This window comes from Mixophyes fleayi, chromosome 6 (genome assembly GCF_038048845.1).
Source record: "Mixophyes fleayi isolate aMixFle1 chromosome 6, aMixFle1.hap1, whole genome shotgun sequence".
Classification (NCBI taxonomy): domain Eukaryota; kingdom Metazoa; phylum Chordata; class Amphibia; order Anura; family Limnodynastidae; genus Mixophyes; species Mixophyes fleayi.
In genome coordinates this window covers 103079939-103098379 of record NC_134407.1, presented here as the reverse complement: position 1 = coordinate 103098379, position 18441 = coordinate 103079939, and the positions used below count along the sequence as shown (strand labels likewise).

At 40.9% G+C, this 18441-nt stretch overlaps 1 protein-coding gene across 1 annotated transcript in view; it reads right to left on the bottom strand.

Annotated features, from left to right (window-relative positions):
• Positions 1 to 545: 545 nt before the first annotated feature.
• LOC142095347 (heparan-alpha-glucosaminide N-acetyltransferase-like) overlaps positions 546 to 18441 on the bottom strand; it is a 589712-nt gene continuing 571816 nt past the window's right edge. The window contains exons 19-20 of the mRNA XM_075178300.1: positions 2951 to 3063; positions 546 to 1637 (exon numbers count right to left, since the gene is read on the bottom strand). Coding sequence (XP_075034401.1) covers positions 1456 to 1637; positions 2951 to 3063 — 295 coding nt within the window. The 3' untranslated portion in view covers positions 546 to 1455. The remainder of the gene's footprint in view (positions 1638 to 2950; positions 3064 to 18441) is intronic.

Here is an 18441-nt window from a genome sequence, read left to right as displayed (position 1 = left end):
AGGGACGCTCTTCAATATTTTAATGCCTTCAGATCACAAGACTGCTTGATCCATGGAAGGCTCATTTCAGCTTTATTATTTTCCTCCTTATTAATCTCATAAAGGCTAGATGGATTTCTGCTACGACAGCTCAAAGTACCTATACAGTAGCTGCATCCAAGATTTCAGTTTTATTGCTTAAATTCTATTTGATCTTCTATTAACCGCCATGTTAAGGGCCGTGTATTTTTTTACCATATTTTTTCTGTATCAGCAAGTTTAATTAATGTTATTAATTATGAACTCCACATACAAAATTATGACAGAACAATTCTCACAGTGACCAATAGATGTTAACTACTTGTCAGTGATCTAAAATTAATAACCAGTATAATAATCAAACTGTATGAAAGTAATATTGATTGATGTACACCAAATTAAGGTAAATATATATTATATGAACTTCAGCTGACATTCCTCAGTATTACTAAATATCATTATGTGCATGCAAAGTCTGAGTGATGATGACCAGACTAGCAAATACAACAAACCACAAACACCCTTTCATAAGTTTGTAAAAAAAGAATTACTAAATGCAAAAGAAGAAAGCAATTCCGCACAGTGATTAATAGGTCTGTAAGCCAGTAAACCCCCCAAAATAATTACCCGAGCATTAATACATATAATATTAATTGTGGTACACCAAATCAAAATTACAATACATTTTATGAGTTTCAGCTGCTAAATTATACAGCTGTATAGTGTACTTATGGAGTTCTAAACTGGCAGTAGTAATAAATTGCAGTTTGTGTTCTGCACAGTCTGATTGATCACTGACCACAACCAGCACCAATGGCAAAAGACCACAGACAACCCTTTATCAATATGTGAAGGAGAATTAGAAAATGCAACAGAACATCGTAATTCTCACACAGTGATCAATAGGTGTATTATCCAGTGGGTAACCTAATAAATAACCAGCCTACTAGCAATAGTGTACTAGTAAATAGTAGTAGTAATATTAATTCTGGTAAATCAAATCAAGAACAGTTGTATGAATTTCATCTGTTGTATTTATTACTCTTGCAATGTAAAGCTAATGATTGTATCACAGCTTTTCAAAACTACCTGTTCCAACAAGAAACTTGATTCACATGAAATTTTGCAGCAGCAGCTTTTACAAAAATGGCACTTAAAGTCAGAACTGAACCCAATGTTCCAGCAGTGCAGATCAGCAATGCTACACTGTGCTACTGTGTAGGATGTCTACTACATGTACCCAAGAGTTTTATAAAGTACATGTTTTCTTACTGTTGTGGTTTGTTGGTATTTTCTGAGGGGTGTGTGTGGTTATCATTCCTTCTTCTGCAGTTTGCTACCGCATTTTTCTCAAAAGTATAAATCTAACATTGGAGGAAAAATCCAGTGAATGTACATTTCTATAACTAGTACAGTGTCAAGAGTGGTAACAGATTTTTAGATCTTTAAAAAGAACTTCTGCTTGTAAAGCAAGAAGGAGACAAACACCCAGATGGAGGTACCAAGCAGATCTTGAGCAAGGAATTCATAATGAGAAGTCCAGTTCTTCACCTCCCAGTTAAACGGGAAATATGTGGCCAGGAGCGAGTGCCCAACATATACAAAGATTGAATTCATTCCTGAATGCAATATAGAAAAGATAAGCAAGACAATATCAAGTAGTGACTTTACATGTTTTTTAAAGTTTATTGCTGTTGTATTATGACAAGATACTGCACATTTGCTATTTGCCACAATAAAACACAAAACAGCTTATTTGTCATTAGTTTGTCACAAAACTGCTCTCTGGATACAGCAGAACTGTGGTGTAAACCAGGGAGGAAAAAAATAAATAAACTACTCTGATGATATAAAGACATAACTGAAAAGCACAGAATGATGCTCTGGGGGGGGGGGGGAATTATGCGCTTTGTAAAAGGTGTAGGAGGGTATGTATAAGGAGAAATTATGTCAAACAACCCCGTTAACTATAGCTGACCAGAAAATAGCTTGAAAACAATGCTACCACAAAGAGAGAAAGTTCTAGCAACCACGTTCCCCTTTAAACAGATTTTCACGTGTGCCATTTACTTCTTTATAGTGAGATTATAATTTTTACTTCTTAGTAGTGAGATTATAATAATCTAGTCAAATGTCACAAACCCAAATACATGTGTAAAAATGTATAAGTACTTTAAAATGATGATGTAACTTTATGTAACAGATACTTCATTCACTTGGCTTAAAATATTTGGAGATATCCCACATTTTACAAAAATAACAGAGTGACTGCAGTTCACAATGGTGTTTGTAACATCAAAGATAAGACGCTGTAGAATTTGCTGCAGAATTCTAGCGTTTACCAAGCTAAATAAATGTCAAATGGGCTCAAAGAGTTTCTTCCGAGCTCTCTATGTAAAGAGTGCTATAACCTCTGCTCCATACTAATATACTAAATACACTAGGGGCAACAAGCAGTGAAATATGGGCCATGTGTGAGTGTGTGACTCAGCCAAATCTGTCCCTTATTTCATTGTACAGTGAGAAAAATGGAAGGAACTAGATGCCTCATCTATTTATTATGCAACCCTGCTGGTTGAAGTGTTCATCTTATGTCACACTGTCAGCTCCCTATGTCATCATGTGGTGGGAAGAACTCTAGAAATCATATGTCACTTTTGTTAATGTGTCAGTGTTATTGCGCGCTGAAAAGGACAAGCTCCATAGGCCGAAATCCTCTTCTATCTTCCTGTCCCTTCATCTTATATGCTGCATGTATTCCGTCATGTGTTAGTATGGCTTTATGTCCCACACTACAGTGCTTTGTAATTTTGGGGCACCGTATAAATGAAAATAAAATAATAAAAAATAAGTGAGGTAGGTATTTTTATATTGCAATTATCTAATAAAAGTGTACATATGTCCCTGAGATAAGCATAGTGAGATATTATACCTGGGTAGATGAATGGCTGTCCACCCCACCAGTGTTTCACATCAATCACATAAAATAGCAGTCCCAGTAAGAGGAAGGAGAAGCAGCTGAGTGTGGTGACGAAGGACAGAGACCTAAAAATGTAGAGAAGCATAAAGTAATTTATCCAAAAACCAATTTGTCTTACGCACCTACTCATTCTGTTATCTAAAACAAAGCCAGGCTTAAATACCTAATGAGGTTCTGTGATGTTTTATAATGTCCTGTAAAATGACTTGTGTTTTATCCCATTGAAAACAACAACTAATCTTTCTAGCTTCTGCCTATCCTGTACATAAACAAATATTTTCCAAGAGGGGAGGAGATCAGGATTTCACAAATATGTTAGCATGCAAATGGACTACACAGCAATAATTATACATATCATGTTGATTTTATATTTAAGGCATAACTTAACATGAATAATATAATTAAAAATTAAAACTCCATATAAACTGCATCTATTTCTTGTCCAGGTAGTAGCAGACATGGGTGGTCATGGGTCACAAAGGCAGAATTTGTAGGTCTCTAGGCAGCATACATTATGAGTAGCACCAATCAAATTAGTTGGAGACCAGTGAGTAATTAAGACTGTATGAGGGAGAGAGGGCAGAACTGGGGTGGCTAGAGAGCACCCTACTACATACCAGTGTCATACTCTACCAACATTCAGATACTACTGCCTCTAGGTATTGACCTAATGTGCCGAGTGGCAAATCTGGGATATCCTTTATCATTAATTCCATATCACTGATGCCACAAGGACATTGCAAGACACCTTATAAATGTGGTTCTATATGTTGTATGTGCTTTAATTCTCTTAAATTATCTAAACAATTTAAATCTAGCATCACTGGTAAGATTTTTCTGCTAAAGAAATAAATCAATTTTAAGTTCTAGAATACTATTATTTGATCACCTCTACTAAATGTAACACCCAATAAGTTGGATGTCCAGTTAAATGTTTAAGAACTGCAATAATTGTAAATATTAATGATTCAAGTGGGGGGAAATCAATTGACTGCATTACTCATTAAATTAACACGCAATATTACCGTTAGTACAGTAATGTTACTGTGGTTTTATGCTCGCGGCTGTCAGAGCTGCGAGCAAAAATCAGCATTGAAATTACCGCACTAACAATAATAATGCGCACTAATACTGTAGTAATGATAATAGTGCGGGGGCCGCATTAATCTCACGAGTAATGGAGTCAATTGAATTCCCCCCTGAGAATGTAAAGATACCGATGCCATCAAATGTGGCTAAACATTTTCATTCTTGTCATGCAGGTGATGTAATTTACCTCTTGTCCGTTTTAATGGTTTGATAGACTAACACCACCACATAGGTGAGGTAAATTTGAGGACCAGAAATATTTGGGATTTTCAGTGTTATAGATATAGAATGATATGACAGTCAATATGCTGAATACAGGAAGTGTCCTGTTCTTTTTCTATTTCGTCCATATTGAAAGTTGTTTATACAATTTTTTTTGTTGAATGTGAGATTTTCAAACAACAGTTACTTTTTTATGGTTGTTACATCATTTATATTAGGGTTGAGCAGGCTCGGATTCCCGAAATCCGAACACCCCCGAACAGTGCCGATCCGAGCCCGGATACGAGCACTGTTCGGGGATTCCCGCCCAACGCAAAACTCAGAACGAGGCAAAACATCATCATCCCGCCGTCGGATCTCGCGAGATCCGGATTAATATTATTCCCCGCTGCCCGCCGCCATCTTCACTCGGGCATTGGAGCTTGGATTGAAATCAGCTTTTAGACTTTTGCCTTGAAAAAAGCCAAGAAGTGTTGGCGTTTTGTTTCACCTATTCTCATTGCCTCTTATTTCAATCAAGAATGGCTCCCCAGTTTTTACTAGGTAGGGTATTTCACATAACCCCAGCGATTCTTGTTACTCAGTTCGGCGGTGTTCACTGATCCTGCAGTATAAGTCCATTGGTACTGCTATATAACAAAGTTCACTGATCCTGCAGTATAAGTCCAGTGATACTGCTATATAACAAAGTTCACTGATCCTGCAGTATAAGTCCAGTGGTACTGCTATATAACAAAGTTCACTAATCTTGCAGTATAAGTCCATTGGTAGTACTGCTATATAACAAAGTTCACTGATCCTGCAGTATAAGTCCATTGGTACTGCTATATAACAAAGTTCACTGATCCTGCAGTATAAGTCCATTGGTACTGCTATATAACAAAGTTCACTGATCCTGCAGTATAAATCCATTGGTACTGCTATATAACAAAGTTCACTGATCCTGCAGTATAAGTCCATTGGTACTGCTATATAACAAAGTTCACTGATCCTGCAGTATAAGTCTATTGGTACTGCTATATAACAAAGTTCACTGATCCTGCAGTATAAGTCCATTGGTACTGCTATATAACAAAGTTCACTGATCCTGCAGTATAAGTCCATTGGTACTGCTATATAACAAAGTTCACTGATCCTGCAGTATAAGTCTATTGGTACTGCTATATAACAAAGTTCACTGATCCTGCAGTATAAATCAGGTGGTACTGCTATATAACAAAGTTCACTGATCCTGCAGTATAAGTCCATTGGTACTGCTATATAACAAAGTTCACTGATCCTGCAGTATAAGTCCATTGGTACTGCTATATAACAAGGTTCACTGATCCTGCAGTATAAGTCCATTGGTACTGCTATATAACAAATTTCACTGATCCTGCAGTATAAGTCCATTGGTACTGCTATATAACAAAGTTCACTGATCCTGCAGTATAAGTCCATTGGTACTGCTATATAACAAACTTCACTGATCCTGCAGTATAAGTCCTTTGGTACTGCTATATAACAAAGTTCACTGATCCTGCAGTATAAGTCCAGAGGTACTGCTATATAATAAAGTTCACTGATCCTGCAGTATAAGTCCATTGGTACTGCTATATAACAAACTTCACTGATCCTGCAGTATAAGTCCTTTGGTACTGCTATATAACAAAGTTCACTGATCCTGCAGTATAAGTCCAGTGGTACTGCTGTATAACTCCAGTCCAGTGGTACTGTCCTGTGCCGCATATAATTTTTAAAGCCTTTGCCGGGTGTGTGTGGTTTAGGGATACGCTCTCTTGTGCTGCATATAATGGAGTACAAAAATTTGGAGGATAAAGTAGGGAAAGATCAAGAACCACTTCCTCCTAATGCTGAAGCTGCTGCCACTAGTCATGACCTGGACGATGAAATGGCATCAACGTCGTCTGCCAAGGCCGATGCCCAATGTGATAGTAGAGGGCATGTAAAATCCAAAAAGCCAAAGTTCACTAACATGATCAAAAAAAAGAAATTAAAATCATCTGAGGAGAAATGTAAACTTGCCAATATGCCATTTAGGACACGGAGTGACAAGGAACGGCTTAGGCCCTGGCCCGTGTTCATGACTAGTGGTTCAGCTTCACACAACGATCTAAGCCCTCCTCCTCCCCCCTACTCTAAAAAATTTAAGAGAGTTAAGCTGTCATCAAAAACACAGCAAACAACTCTGCCTTCTAAAGACATGGCATCACCAATCCCCAAGGAGAGTCCAAGGGTGATGGTGGTTGCGAAGCCTGACCTTCCCATCACTTGACGGGAAGAGGTGGCTCCTTCCACCATTTGCAGCACGCCCTCTGCATATGCTGGAAGGATCACCCACAGTGCAGTTACAGATTTGGATAATGAAGGTGTCAATGTTGTACACCAGGAGGAGGATATTGATGTAGCTGGCGCTGAGGAGGAACTTGACGAGGAGGATGCTGATGTGGTTTCCTTAAATGAGGCACTAGGGGGGGAAACAGTTGTTGTCCATGGGATGAAAAAGCCCATCGTCATGCCTGGCCATAAGACCAATAAATCCACCTCTTCGGTCTGGAATTATTTCTATCCCAATCCGGACAACAAATGTATTGCCATATGTACCTTATGTAAAGCTGCAATAAGCAGGGGTAAGGATCTTGGCCAGCTAGGGACATCCTCCCTTATACGTCACCTGAAGAACCTTCATATCTCAGTGTTTAGTTCAGGAACTGTGGCTAGGACCGTCAGCAGTCCAGGGACACCTAAATCCCTTGGTCCTGTTGTATCCACACCAGCAACACCCTCCTCGACAATATCCTCCTCGATCTGGATCGGAGATAGTCCTGCAGGCCATGTCACCGACATGGGAGAGTCCTCTTCAATCCGGGATTCTTCCGGAGGATCCTGCAGCGCTACGCCTACTACTGCCGCTGCTGCTGTTGCTGCTGGGAGTCGGTCATCTACCCAGAGGGGAAGTCGTAAGACCGCTACGTCTTTCATTAAGCAATTGACCGTACAACAGTTGTTTGCCATGAGCACGAAGTACGACAGCAGTCATCCTATCGCAAAGCGGATAACTGCGGCCTTTACAGCTATGTTGGTGTTAGACATGCGTCCAGTGTCCGCCATCAGTGGTGTGGGATTTAGACGGTTGATGGAGGTATTGTGTCCCCGGTACCAAATCCCATCTAGATTCCACTTCACTAGGCAGGCGATACCCGTGATGTACAGAGAAGTACGAAAAAGTGTCCTCAGTGGTCTGAAAAATGCGGTTGTACCCACTGCCCACTTAACCACGGACATGTGGACAAGTTGTTCAGGGCAAACTAAGGACTATATGACTGTGACAGCCCACTGGGTAGATGCATCGCCTTCCGCAGCAGCAGCATCAGTAGCAGCATCTCCGAAACGCCTGCTCATTCCAAGGCAGGCAACGTTGTGTATCAACGGTTTCAGTAAGAGGCACAACGCCGACAACCTCTGAGAGAAACTGAGGGAAATCATCCCGCAGTGGCTTACCCCACTTAGACTCCCCTGGGGATTTGTGGTGTCGGACAACGCCAGTAACATTGTGCGGGCATTACATATGGGCAATTTCCAGCACGTGCCATGTTTTGCCCACACAATAAATTTGGTGGTGCAGCATTATCTTAAAAGTGACAGGGGTGTGCAGGATATGCTTGCGGTGGCCCGCAAAATTGCGGGACATTTTCGGCATTCTGCCACTGCCTACCGAAGACTGGAGCACCATCAAAAATGCCTGAACCTGCCCTGCCATCACCTCAAACAAGAGGTTGTGATGTGCTGGAACTCCACCCTTTATATGCTGCAGAGGATGGAGGAGCAGCAAAAGGCCATTCAAGCCTACACAGCCACCTACGACATAGGCAAAGGAGTGGGGATGCGCCTGAGTCAAGCGCAGTGGAGACTGATTTCCGTGTTGTGAAAGGTTCTCCAGCCGTTTGAACTTGCCACACGAGAAGTCAGTTCCGACACTTCCAGCTTGAGTCAGGTGATTCCCCTGATCAGGCTGTTGCAGAAGCAGCTGTAGAAAGTGAGGGAGGAGCTGGTAAAGCATTGCGATTCCACAAAGCATGTAGCTCTTGTGGATGAAGCCCTTCGTACGCTTTGCCAGGATCCGAGGGTGGTCAGTCTTTTAAAGTCAGAGGAATACATTCTGGCCACCGTGCTCGATCCTTGGTTTAAAGCGTATGTTGTGTCTCTGTTTCCGGCGGACACAAGTCTACAGCGGTGCAAAGACCTGCTGATCAGGAGATTGTCATCTGAAGTGGACCGTGACATGGCAACAGCTCCTCCTTCATTTTCTTCCACACCTGTGGCTGCGAGGAAACAGCTGAGATTTCCTAAACGACCCACTGGCGGGGATGCAGAGGACATCTGGTCCGGACTGAAGGACCTGCCAACGATTGCTGACATGTCTACTGTCGCTGCATTGGATTCTGTCACCATTGAAAAAATGGTGGAGGATTACTTTGCTGACAGCATCCAAGTAGACATGGCAGACAGTCCTTACTTGTACTGGCAGGAAAAAAAGGCAGTTTGGAAGCCCCTGTACAAACTGGCTCTATTTTACCTGAGTTGTCCCCCCTCCAGTGTGTGCTCCGAAAGAGTTTTTAGTGCAGTGGGGAACCTGGTCAGTGAGCGGCGAAGGAGGTTGCTTCCGCAAAATGTTGAGAAGATGATGTTCATCAAAAGGAATAATCAATTCTTCAATGAAGACCAGCAATGGCCTCCAGAGACTACAGAGGGACCTGTGATTGTGGAGTCCAGCGGGGACGAATTGATAATGTGTGAGGATGAGGAAGTACACACTGAAGGGGGCGAGGAATCAGAGGATGAGGATGAGGATGAGGACGACATCTTGCCTCAGTAGAGCCAGTTTACTTTGTACAGGGAGAGATGAATAGCTGTTTTTGTGTGGGGGCCCAAACAAACCAATCATTTCAGCCACAGTAGTTTGGTAGGCCCTGTTGCTGAAATTATTGGTTTGTTAAAGTATGCATGTCCTTTTTCCGCAACATAAGGGTGGGTGGGAGGGCCCAAGGACAATTCCATCTTGCACCTTTTTTTTTTCTTTGCCAGCTCGTTTTGTGGGGGTCCAAACGAACCAATCATTTCAACCACAGTTTTGTGGGCCCTGTCGCTGAAATGATTGGTTTGTTAAAGTGCGCATGTCCTATTTCACCAACATAAGAGTGGGTGGGAGGGCCCAAGGACAATTCCATCTTGCACCTCTTTTTTTGGCATTATGTGCTCTTTGGGGCCTAGCTTTTCAAACTGCCATTCTGTTTGCCACTGCAGTGCCACTCCTAGATGGGCCACGTGTTTGTGCCGCCCACTTGTGTCGCTTAGCTTAGTCATCCAGCTACCTCGGTGCAACCTTTTGGCCTAAAAACAATATTGTGAGGTGTGAGGTGTTCAGAATAGGCTAGAAATTAGTGGAAATAAATGTTATTGAGGTTAATAATAGCGTAGGAGTGAAAAAAAAAAAACCAAAAATCTGGATTTAGCAGTTTTTATGTATTTTAAAAAAAAAATCAGAACCCAAAACCCAAAACCTTGAGGGGGGTGTTTTGGCAAAACCCATTAGAACCCAAAACCTGAAGGTGGCCGGTGCACATCCCTAATTTATATGTGGTGCTTGAAGTAAATGCATCAAGCTATTCATGTTTTTTATTAATTGTTTCTAATCATAAGCACACTGGGCATCATTAAGAGAGTCAGGATGCAAAGGTAATTTTTGCATGCAGAGAACATACAGGCTGCTTTTGCATGTAGCACACAATTACTGGGCAGCTAGTTGTTTTTACACCATGAATTACAGTTGAGCTAGGACACGTCTCCACAAATTTGTCCACACATTTTAAATTTGCCCCATGTAGTGCAATATGGTTTTGCCAAGGTGCAAAATTGTACCTTCTAGCAGTATTTACTTCTAACTCTAAATCAGGCTCACTATGTACAGTATATCTACTGTCAAAGTGTAATAATTGTATGTATGATATTTTATGTTGGAAATCACATGTACAATCAATGTAAAATTGTGTGGAGCCAATAATGCTGCATTACCTTTAAGAAGCAATATTACATACCTCCCAACTGGCCCTATTGTGGCATGGGGTGGGGCTAATCATAAATTGGGTGGGTTTTGAGCAATTTTGGCAATTTGTGGGGGAATTTGGTCGTTCATGTGCGGAGTTTTGAGTAACAGGGACAGGGCTTAGTTTGCCACGCTTTCGGAATTCTGAGTGTTGGGAGCTATGATATTATATGTGGAAAATACGCTTAGCTGACATATAGGTAATTTCCAAACTGGTAACTTATAAGAATCAGTGCCTGAATATACAGTCATGTTTTTCCAGACATTTAACCACAATTCCTTTTATCTGTATACTTCAATCTAAATTGTCTGCTTGTAGATGTTACTTAGTCTCCTTCCTAAGCTACACTTTGCAATAACAAGTGGCGACAGCAGAAAAACTTGTGCAATATTTATCGAGATCTACAAAACTCTTTTCCAATTAAAAGACTGTGGACCTGATGTAGAGTTGTAACTGTAACTTACATAGGATTTCGAGTCGCACGTATTTTTAGATCCATGCAAATTGGATTACTATGTAAATTGCACACACTTTTTAAGACACACTGTCTGCTTTACAGGGCCACTGCAGACCCCTGGGCCGGTGGGTGTGGGGTAATATTAATTTATTAAATGTATAAATCCATTTTGTGCACTACAGGTCCCAACATACCCAGGCTGCCATTAGGTGTTTGAGGGTTGGGGTGTTTTTATTTCATATAAAATTATTTTTACACTTGTGTGTATTTGTTTTATTTACATTTCTCCTTGGTGACAGCGGGTCCTGGGTGACAGGGCATGCTTGCACTTGTGGTTCTCTACGTGCAAGGATGCCCTGGCAGCCATGGGTATTATTAAGGTAATTTTATCGTTTTACAATAAGCATTGTCTAAGCGATTTCTTGTGTTTCCAAAGCACAAACAATTTATTTAGCAGATGTAAACGTTTTAGCAATTCAATACATAATTATAATACAGTACAGCCGATTCCAAAGATACATACATACCGCTGCGCCCGCCCTCGGTAGCTGCGCTCCGCTGGTACCAGCTACAGTACTTCACTCCAGAATACTGTGGTCAGAGAATGACTGGGCTAGTACCAGCAAAGCTGTATTATATACACTCAGTGTTACAGAGAAAACAATGCAGATGACGTAGCTTGCTTCTATAGGTCAAGGCTTTAGGAGGGTCCAGTGTAATGCAGGTCATAGTCTAGTTCAAACAACCCCCTCCAAGGGTGAGGGTCAACATTCCAGATGATTCTCCCGCCCAGAAACCAGTTTAAGCTAGTCTATTCACAATACACAGCCAGTAACATTTTAAACATTTATTCCCTAACATCGCTAACTAGAGTATGCAATGTGCGATCCCTTCGGTAAATGAACCGGACAACTGCTGATGAATAGGGGATTAAAATGATACTAAACATGACATGTTTCCTGTAACCTGAACTTTAAGTATCACTGAAGTGTACATATAACCTTAATATGTATATAACTATAAACTAAATACCATCTGCTCATTAATCACTGGGGAATAGAACCATTATAAATATGAAATATATATATAACTAAATGTGAGAGTGCAAATGTGTAAAGCGTGCATATTTTATCGTGCGATCGCGCCGTCCACGTGTTACGTGCATACTGATCGCAATCGCACGGTAAAACAATATTAATCAATATACTTTCGTTCATCCAATTATACGACTTCGACAGTATGTTGATGATTTTAGTACTACAAGCACTAGCATGCCCAAACACTTAATGGCAGCCTGGGCATGCTGGTGCTATCAGCACAGGGTTGGTTAAACTTAGGGAGGAAGATGCACATTTTTTTTTCGGCCTTGATCTCCCTAGGGAATCCAGCTCTGTGATGTCCGGCCTAGAAATGGTTTGTCAATATGGCAGAGGGACACCATGCTGCAAGCTTCCCTGCTATAGTGCCACCAGAACGGGATAGTGAAATAGACAAAAGCATTTTTTGCGCTTACGATTCGGACATAAGTGTGACCTGACATGAGGCACTGTTTGAAGATCAGCTTTGCTTCATTAAGAGTTAACAGCTTACATATACTGCTACGCAATGGACACCTGGGGGTAAATGTATCAAGCTGAGAGTTTTCCGGCGGGTTTGAAAAACCAATCAGATTATACCTATCATTTATTTAGTGCATGTACAAAATGAAAGCTAGAATCTGATTGGCTGCTATAGGCAATATCTCCACTTTTCAAACCCGCTGCAAAACTCTCAGCTTGATACATTTACCCCCTGATGTTGAATGTTACAACCTTCTTTTATTTAACTAAGGCTTATTAAACGCCTTACACAGAAAGATATGTTAGACTTTCGCACCTGAAGGCTAGCAGTAAACTTTTACTGTGAAACGGTCATTTTATTTTGACCTTACTTTGTTAAACGTCTTTAAAATAATTTTTGTTATACTTTTTAAACAAGAAACCCAAATACTGGACAATCCAAGTGTTCACTTTAATACTGTCACACACCAGGCTCTCACGTCCTGTCACTTACCTCTCCGCTGTCTTTCCAAGCTGTCTCTGTGGTCCTCAGGCTCTGCTGGTTTCAGATCTCCCTGCAAGATGCTGAACAGTCTGTCTCCACTCCAGAGATCCTTCCAGAATCAGGGTATGGGCGCTGCCATCTTGGATTCAGTCACATGATTCCTCCCAACCAATCAAGGGATAGCAGCCTCCAGACCAGGTTTTCCTCCAAAACCAGTTCCTGGGAGCTGCAATCTAGGATATGGTCACCTGATCCATCTCAGCAACTCAAAGTGCTGCTTCTGCTCAGCTGAGGAAACAACATCCACTATAAAAGGACTTCCTGGAGCCCTCATCTGTTGCCAGTGCAACATTGTGATTCCAAACGCCAACCGGGTTTCCAGCAGTCTGCAGTCTTTCTATCCTTCCAGCTCAGGCAGTGCAGTATGCTTTCCGGTTCCATCATTCCAGTCCCATCCCGGTTCTATTCTGGTTCAGCAATCCAGTTCCTGCCTGGTCTCCTCTGCTAGTCTATCACCACCTGTACCAGTCCTTTCATATACATGCAAAGGAACATAATCATACCACCTAGCTTGTATCAAGTCCCCAGCCTAACTCCAGAGACACCACCCAGTCTGGGTACAGACAGATCCTTAGAAGTGACAAATACTACACACATCTTTTCCTGTTTATACATATCATTAAGGGCTATGTTAGCTGAAAATACATTAGCGAGACTTTTTCCGGTTTCTATGTTTTTAGCATATTAGGGAAGATTTAGTGATACCTTGAGTGGAAAATTCTTCCTGTGTACTGCACTTCTGTTAAACAGCAAAGAATATCTACACATCAAAGTGATAATAAACATGGTCCACTCACATTATCTTTTCATTAATTTATGGTAAAAGAAAAGCTAATAGCTTTTGTGGTTTGTAGCCGCGCTAATCAGAAAAGGCCCATGTAAATTCACCACCTAAAGTCTTTGAATCTCATTTAAATATCTCATCCAGCAAAGCATAATCTTGTGTTGCGCCCAGCCCACATTTAGCTAGATATGTGTCCTAATCTGCCCATCTCTTCCCATCAGAAAATGCAAAATGTTTCCACATACAATACCAATTTTTACATAGATCCATGGTATTGCTGTAAAAACTACAACTACAAACTAAATACTACGAGTGCATGGCAATACATAATGGGCAAATTGTATGTATGTTAGTAAGTAATACAATATGTGTAAAATACAAAATGGCCAAATGTGCAGTTACACCTAGCAACCAGACATTTTTTTTCCATCATCTAATTTAAAAGCAAACCTAATTGGTTGTTACAGGTTAGTGCATGTTTGAGGTTTGTTGGTAAAGTAAACTACTACTTTATTGGCATAACTCTAACAAATCTATACTTTTAATAATTCTGATTGGATAATTTTCAGTCTTGTTATGTTCTAACTTTAAATAAAGCATTGACATCAAAACAACATAAGTAACCCCTGAAAATGGAAGTTACGATTGAGTTTTATTTTTGGGCTGCCAAAAGCTACAAATGATACAAAATATAAACACTAAGGGCCTGATGCAGAGTTGAACTTACACTCGTTTGTGTAGCATAAAATTACAAGACTTTTCTTTGCGCATGTCCACAAAAATAACTGCAGATAGCAACACCTATGCAGAACTACACGCATCCACTCTTACGTCTGAAGAGGTGTGACAGGGAGGGAAGGGGCATTCTAAAGTAGACCGAGTGTTCATGAAAAGGTGAGCCGCTGCAGACCTGAATGCAGGTACGCCTTTCACAGCTGTATTATTTGAACCAGCTTAAGGGCAAATATACACTGATGATGATGACGATCACCAGCACCGCTTTTGATTGGCAGATTGCAATTTCACCTCTGAAGCTGTTGGGTGCTTTCTTCATCGATTATCAGGGCCGGATTAAGGGAATGGAGGCCCCTGGGCTAAGGGGCCCTCCATTCCCCGCGAGGCCCCCAATGTGAGCCGTCCGCCGCCACCCGCCCCACGCGAGGACCCCCCCAAGCACTTACCTGTCAGTGCAGTCCTCCGTCCCAGCGCGCTGTAAGCTTCCTACTGAGGAGATCTCGCAAGAGTTCATGAACTCTCGCGAGATATCCTCAGTAAGCAGACTACAGCGCGCCGGGAAGGAGGACTGCACCGACAGTACTCAGCAGCATTGATCGGGCTGGGGGCGCCCCCGCCCCCGACTGATCAATAATGCTGCTGAGGAGTTTGAAGGACCCCCTGGATTCCCGAGGCCCCTGGGCTATAGCCCAGTTAGACCTCGGGTTAATCCGGCCCTGTCGATTATGCATATATTATAGGATTTTGTGTGTGTAGTTACAAAATAGATTTTTTTTTTACTTCCATATGTACATGAGAAGGAAGGTTATGTCTGCTGTATTATATGAAGTCAAATAATAAATGTGTTTTCCCCCTATGAAAACAAATGTTTATAAATTTTGATTGCGCTTACAAGCTGGCTCTGTATATGTGTATGTGGGTGTAAGTATGCATGTCGTTAACCTGCCGCATATGCTACAGATGCAGAGCTGGGCGCATCTTGAGATGCTTCTGACTTAGCATATGGGCTGATATACGTTATTTTTGCAAGTACGTTTTGGGGCTGTAAATTATGCTGCACAGAGTAAAATCCCTTAGTTTTGCACGACTGCTTCTATATGGTCCAGCTAATTCCCATCCAGCTACACACCTACCCCCCTATTCTCAGGATATGCCTTTGCAAACTAGAAGTGTGTCTAAATGTGTGGGGAGACGAAAAAAAGTGAAAAGGCGCACTGTGTAAAAGTCCAACCACCTCATCAAAGTCAACCACACATCACTTTACCCCCATTAAGTTAGATATTTCTGTTTTTCTCCTAAAATACTGCTCAGTTTAGTTTCATTTATGGGTTACATTTAATCATGAGAATGAAGGGACAACTGGCCAACGCATGTCCAAGAAAAATGCCAAAGTAAAACTGGAAGGTGCAAAGTGTTTTACTAAAAGTATAGGTCCTTTATTTACAAGACTTCCCATGTGCTGCTCCCCACTTATGGAATTCCCTACCACGCTCAATCAAACTTTCCCACCACCTTCAAATATTTAGATGCTCTTTGAAAACCCATCTCTTTTTTAGAGGTGACATTATCCTTGATAACACTATTCACAGTAATGCACCCTCACAACTATCCCAATCTCCAATCTGAGCCACATTCGCTCCTCTTGTTTCAGCTGCGCCCTCTTCCCCTTAGAATTTAAGCTCTCTAATGAGCAGGGTCCTCCATACCCTTTGTTTCATGTCTCCATTCATTTTGTCTGCCTTGTCTGTTCTTGTTTTACATATGTACTGTTTTATGTATGTCCTTGTCTTCCCTACTGTATGGTGCTGTGGAGCACTGTGGCACCTTACAAATCTACGATAATAATAATAATAATAATAATAATAATAATAATAATAATAATTTTGTGGATCAAAAAGGGCCTTTTCCACAGCAAAGAACATCTCTAAAACTGTTCCATCCAGCTCTACATTTACCTAGTTTTCATTAGGACTCTCTGTCCATATTCTGAACTTGGCATGCAGTACCTCTGTGCTACCAGAGGTGCTGCTGTTATACCTGAGTTGTTTCTCTTTGCCTATAAGAGGATAAGTCCTCATCATCTGAGCTGGATCGTAATCACCTGTGTCTGGCCTTTTTTAGATTGCCTTTTCCAACAGACTAATGCCAGTTTGTTTGTATTTGTGTCTGCTCTGCTTTCTGTGATACTCCAATTTGGATCCTGACTTTCTTCCTGGCATTTGACACTGCTTTGTTCCTACATTTTGACCCTCCTCTTGTGACCCAGACCCTGGCTTCATTTGACCTTGCTCTTGCTTACTCTCTGGTATATTGTGCTAATATTGTTTGCTTCTGGCTTATGACCCCTTACTTTCAAACACTATAAACAGCGCTGAATGCAAGAAAGCTCACAAAAAGTATAGATAAATAAATATTCATGAACATAAACATAAATGGATGTATGACAAACTTATTAAAATATAAAATTTCATAAAAATAAAAAATATAAACTGAATAGCAACATTGTAATAATACCTCTACAATAAACATATATAACATATATAAATCAAAATGAGGCAGTACTCTGAACAATAGATATGTAAATCAAAAATAAAAAATAACTGTATATAATTATGATCCCTAGAGTGTTCAAAGTTAAGGAAACAAATATATATGTAGCAAGTAGTTCCTTCAATCCAAATTCCAATAGGATTAGGATAATGAAACAATATAAATAGTCACCTGATTCTCCAACACACTTTCCATGTAAAAATAGGAAATATATCCACACATAGATGACAATGAATTAATCAGTAAAATATTGTTTTCGGTCCAACTCAAAGGTATTATGTTATAAAGGGCCAAATTTAGACAGAATAAAAGTCTGTATACACAGATGCACGGCTGGGCAAAGCGTTAGCGCTATACAGCGCTTGCATTCACGGTATGGTATCTCTTTGATGCTGCACCCTTCCAATCTGTATAGCGGTCCGTGAACAGACTGTGAGAGATCTCGTTGATCCAGCACCCTTTCTATCTGTAGTGCAATAGGTGAGAGGACTTTGAAGAGTAGATAGTGTGCAGTAAAACTGAATGCTGTGATAGATAGGTGTTTAATAGAGGTATTCAGAACAACTTAGATGTTTTAGCATCTTGTATTAATACTCTCTAGTGTATTGTGCTAATATTTCTTGCTTCTGGCTTATGACCCCTTACTTGCCTGACCCTGCTTTTGCTTGATTCTCCCACTCATCTTCCAGTGCCTCGTGCCTTTTGCCTAACCTGGTAATACAGTCCCTTGTTCCTGCACTTCATCTGTTATTCCTGGACACCAGTCTTTCCTGCTGTAGTTTCCCAGCAAACCTGGTAATACTGCTGTCCTATGCCTGCACTTCACCCATTGTATCCTGGTATCGTGTACCTTCAGCTTCACTGCTAAACCTGGTATCCTGATTTCCTGTTATCTCCGGTGATTGTTCAAAGCTGCACAGTATCTACATCATTTATCTGTGTTATTTATCCCATTGATCTCTGCAATTGCTACCTGCTGTTTCTATGGACTTATGCTAGCTGTTTAACCATTGATTGCTCCTAGTTATACCTCTGTGATCCCTGTTTTGTAATAAAGACACTTTGTTTAAAGTACTACTACACTCTGTGGTTTTCACACTGGGAATCTGTAACAGTTTCTACCTAACTTCTTCACTGCTTTGCAAATCTAGGTACATCAGGCACCTATTCCTTACTTAGCAAGAAAAGCCTTCATTCTGCATAACCCTCACGCCAACCAGTGCAAACTTCTGTTTCCATAAAAACCTCAACATCTTGTTCAACAGACTCATATGCTTTGGCGGAAATATAGCCATTGCGTAAATTGAGTTGCACAGCACCACCAAAGTAATTTGCACTGCACCACGGACATTTTATGCTTTTAAATGAGGAGCATACTCAGAGAGTACAGTGTTGTAAA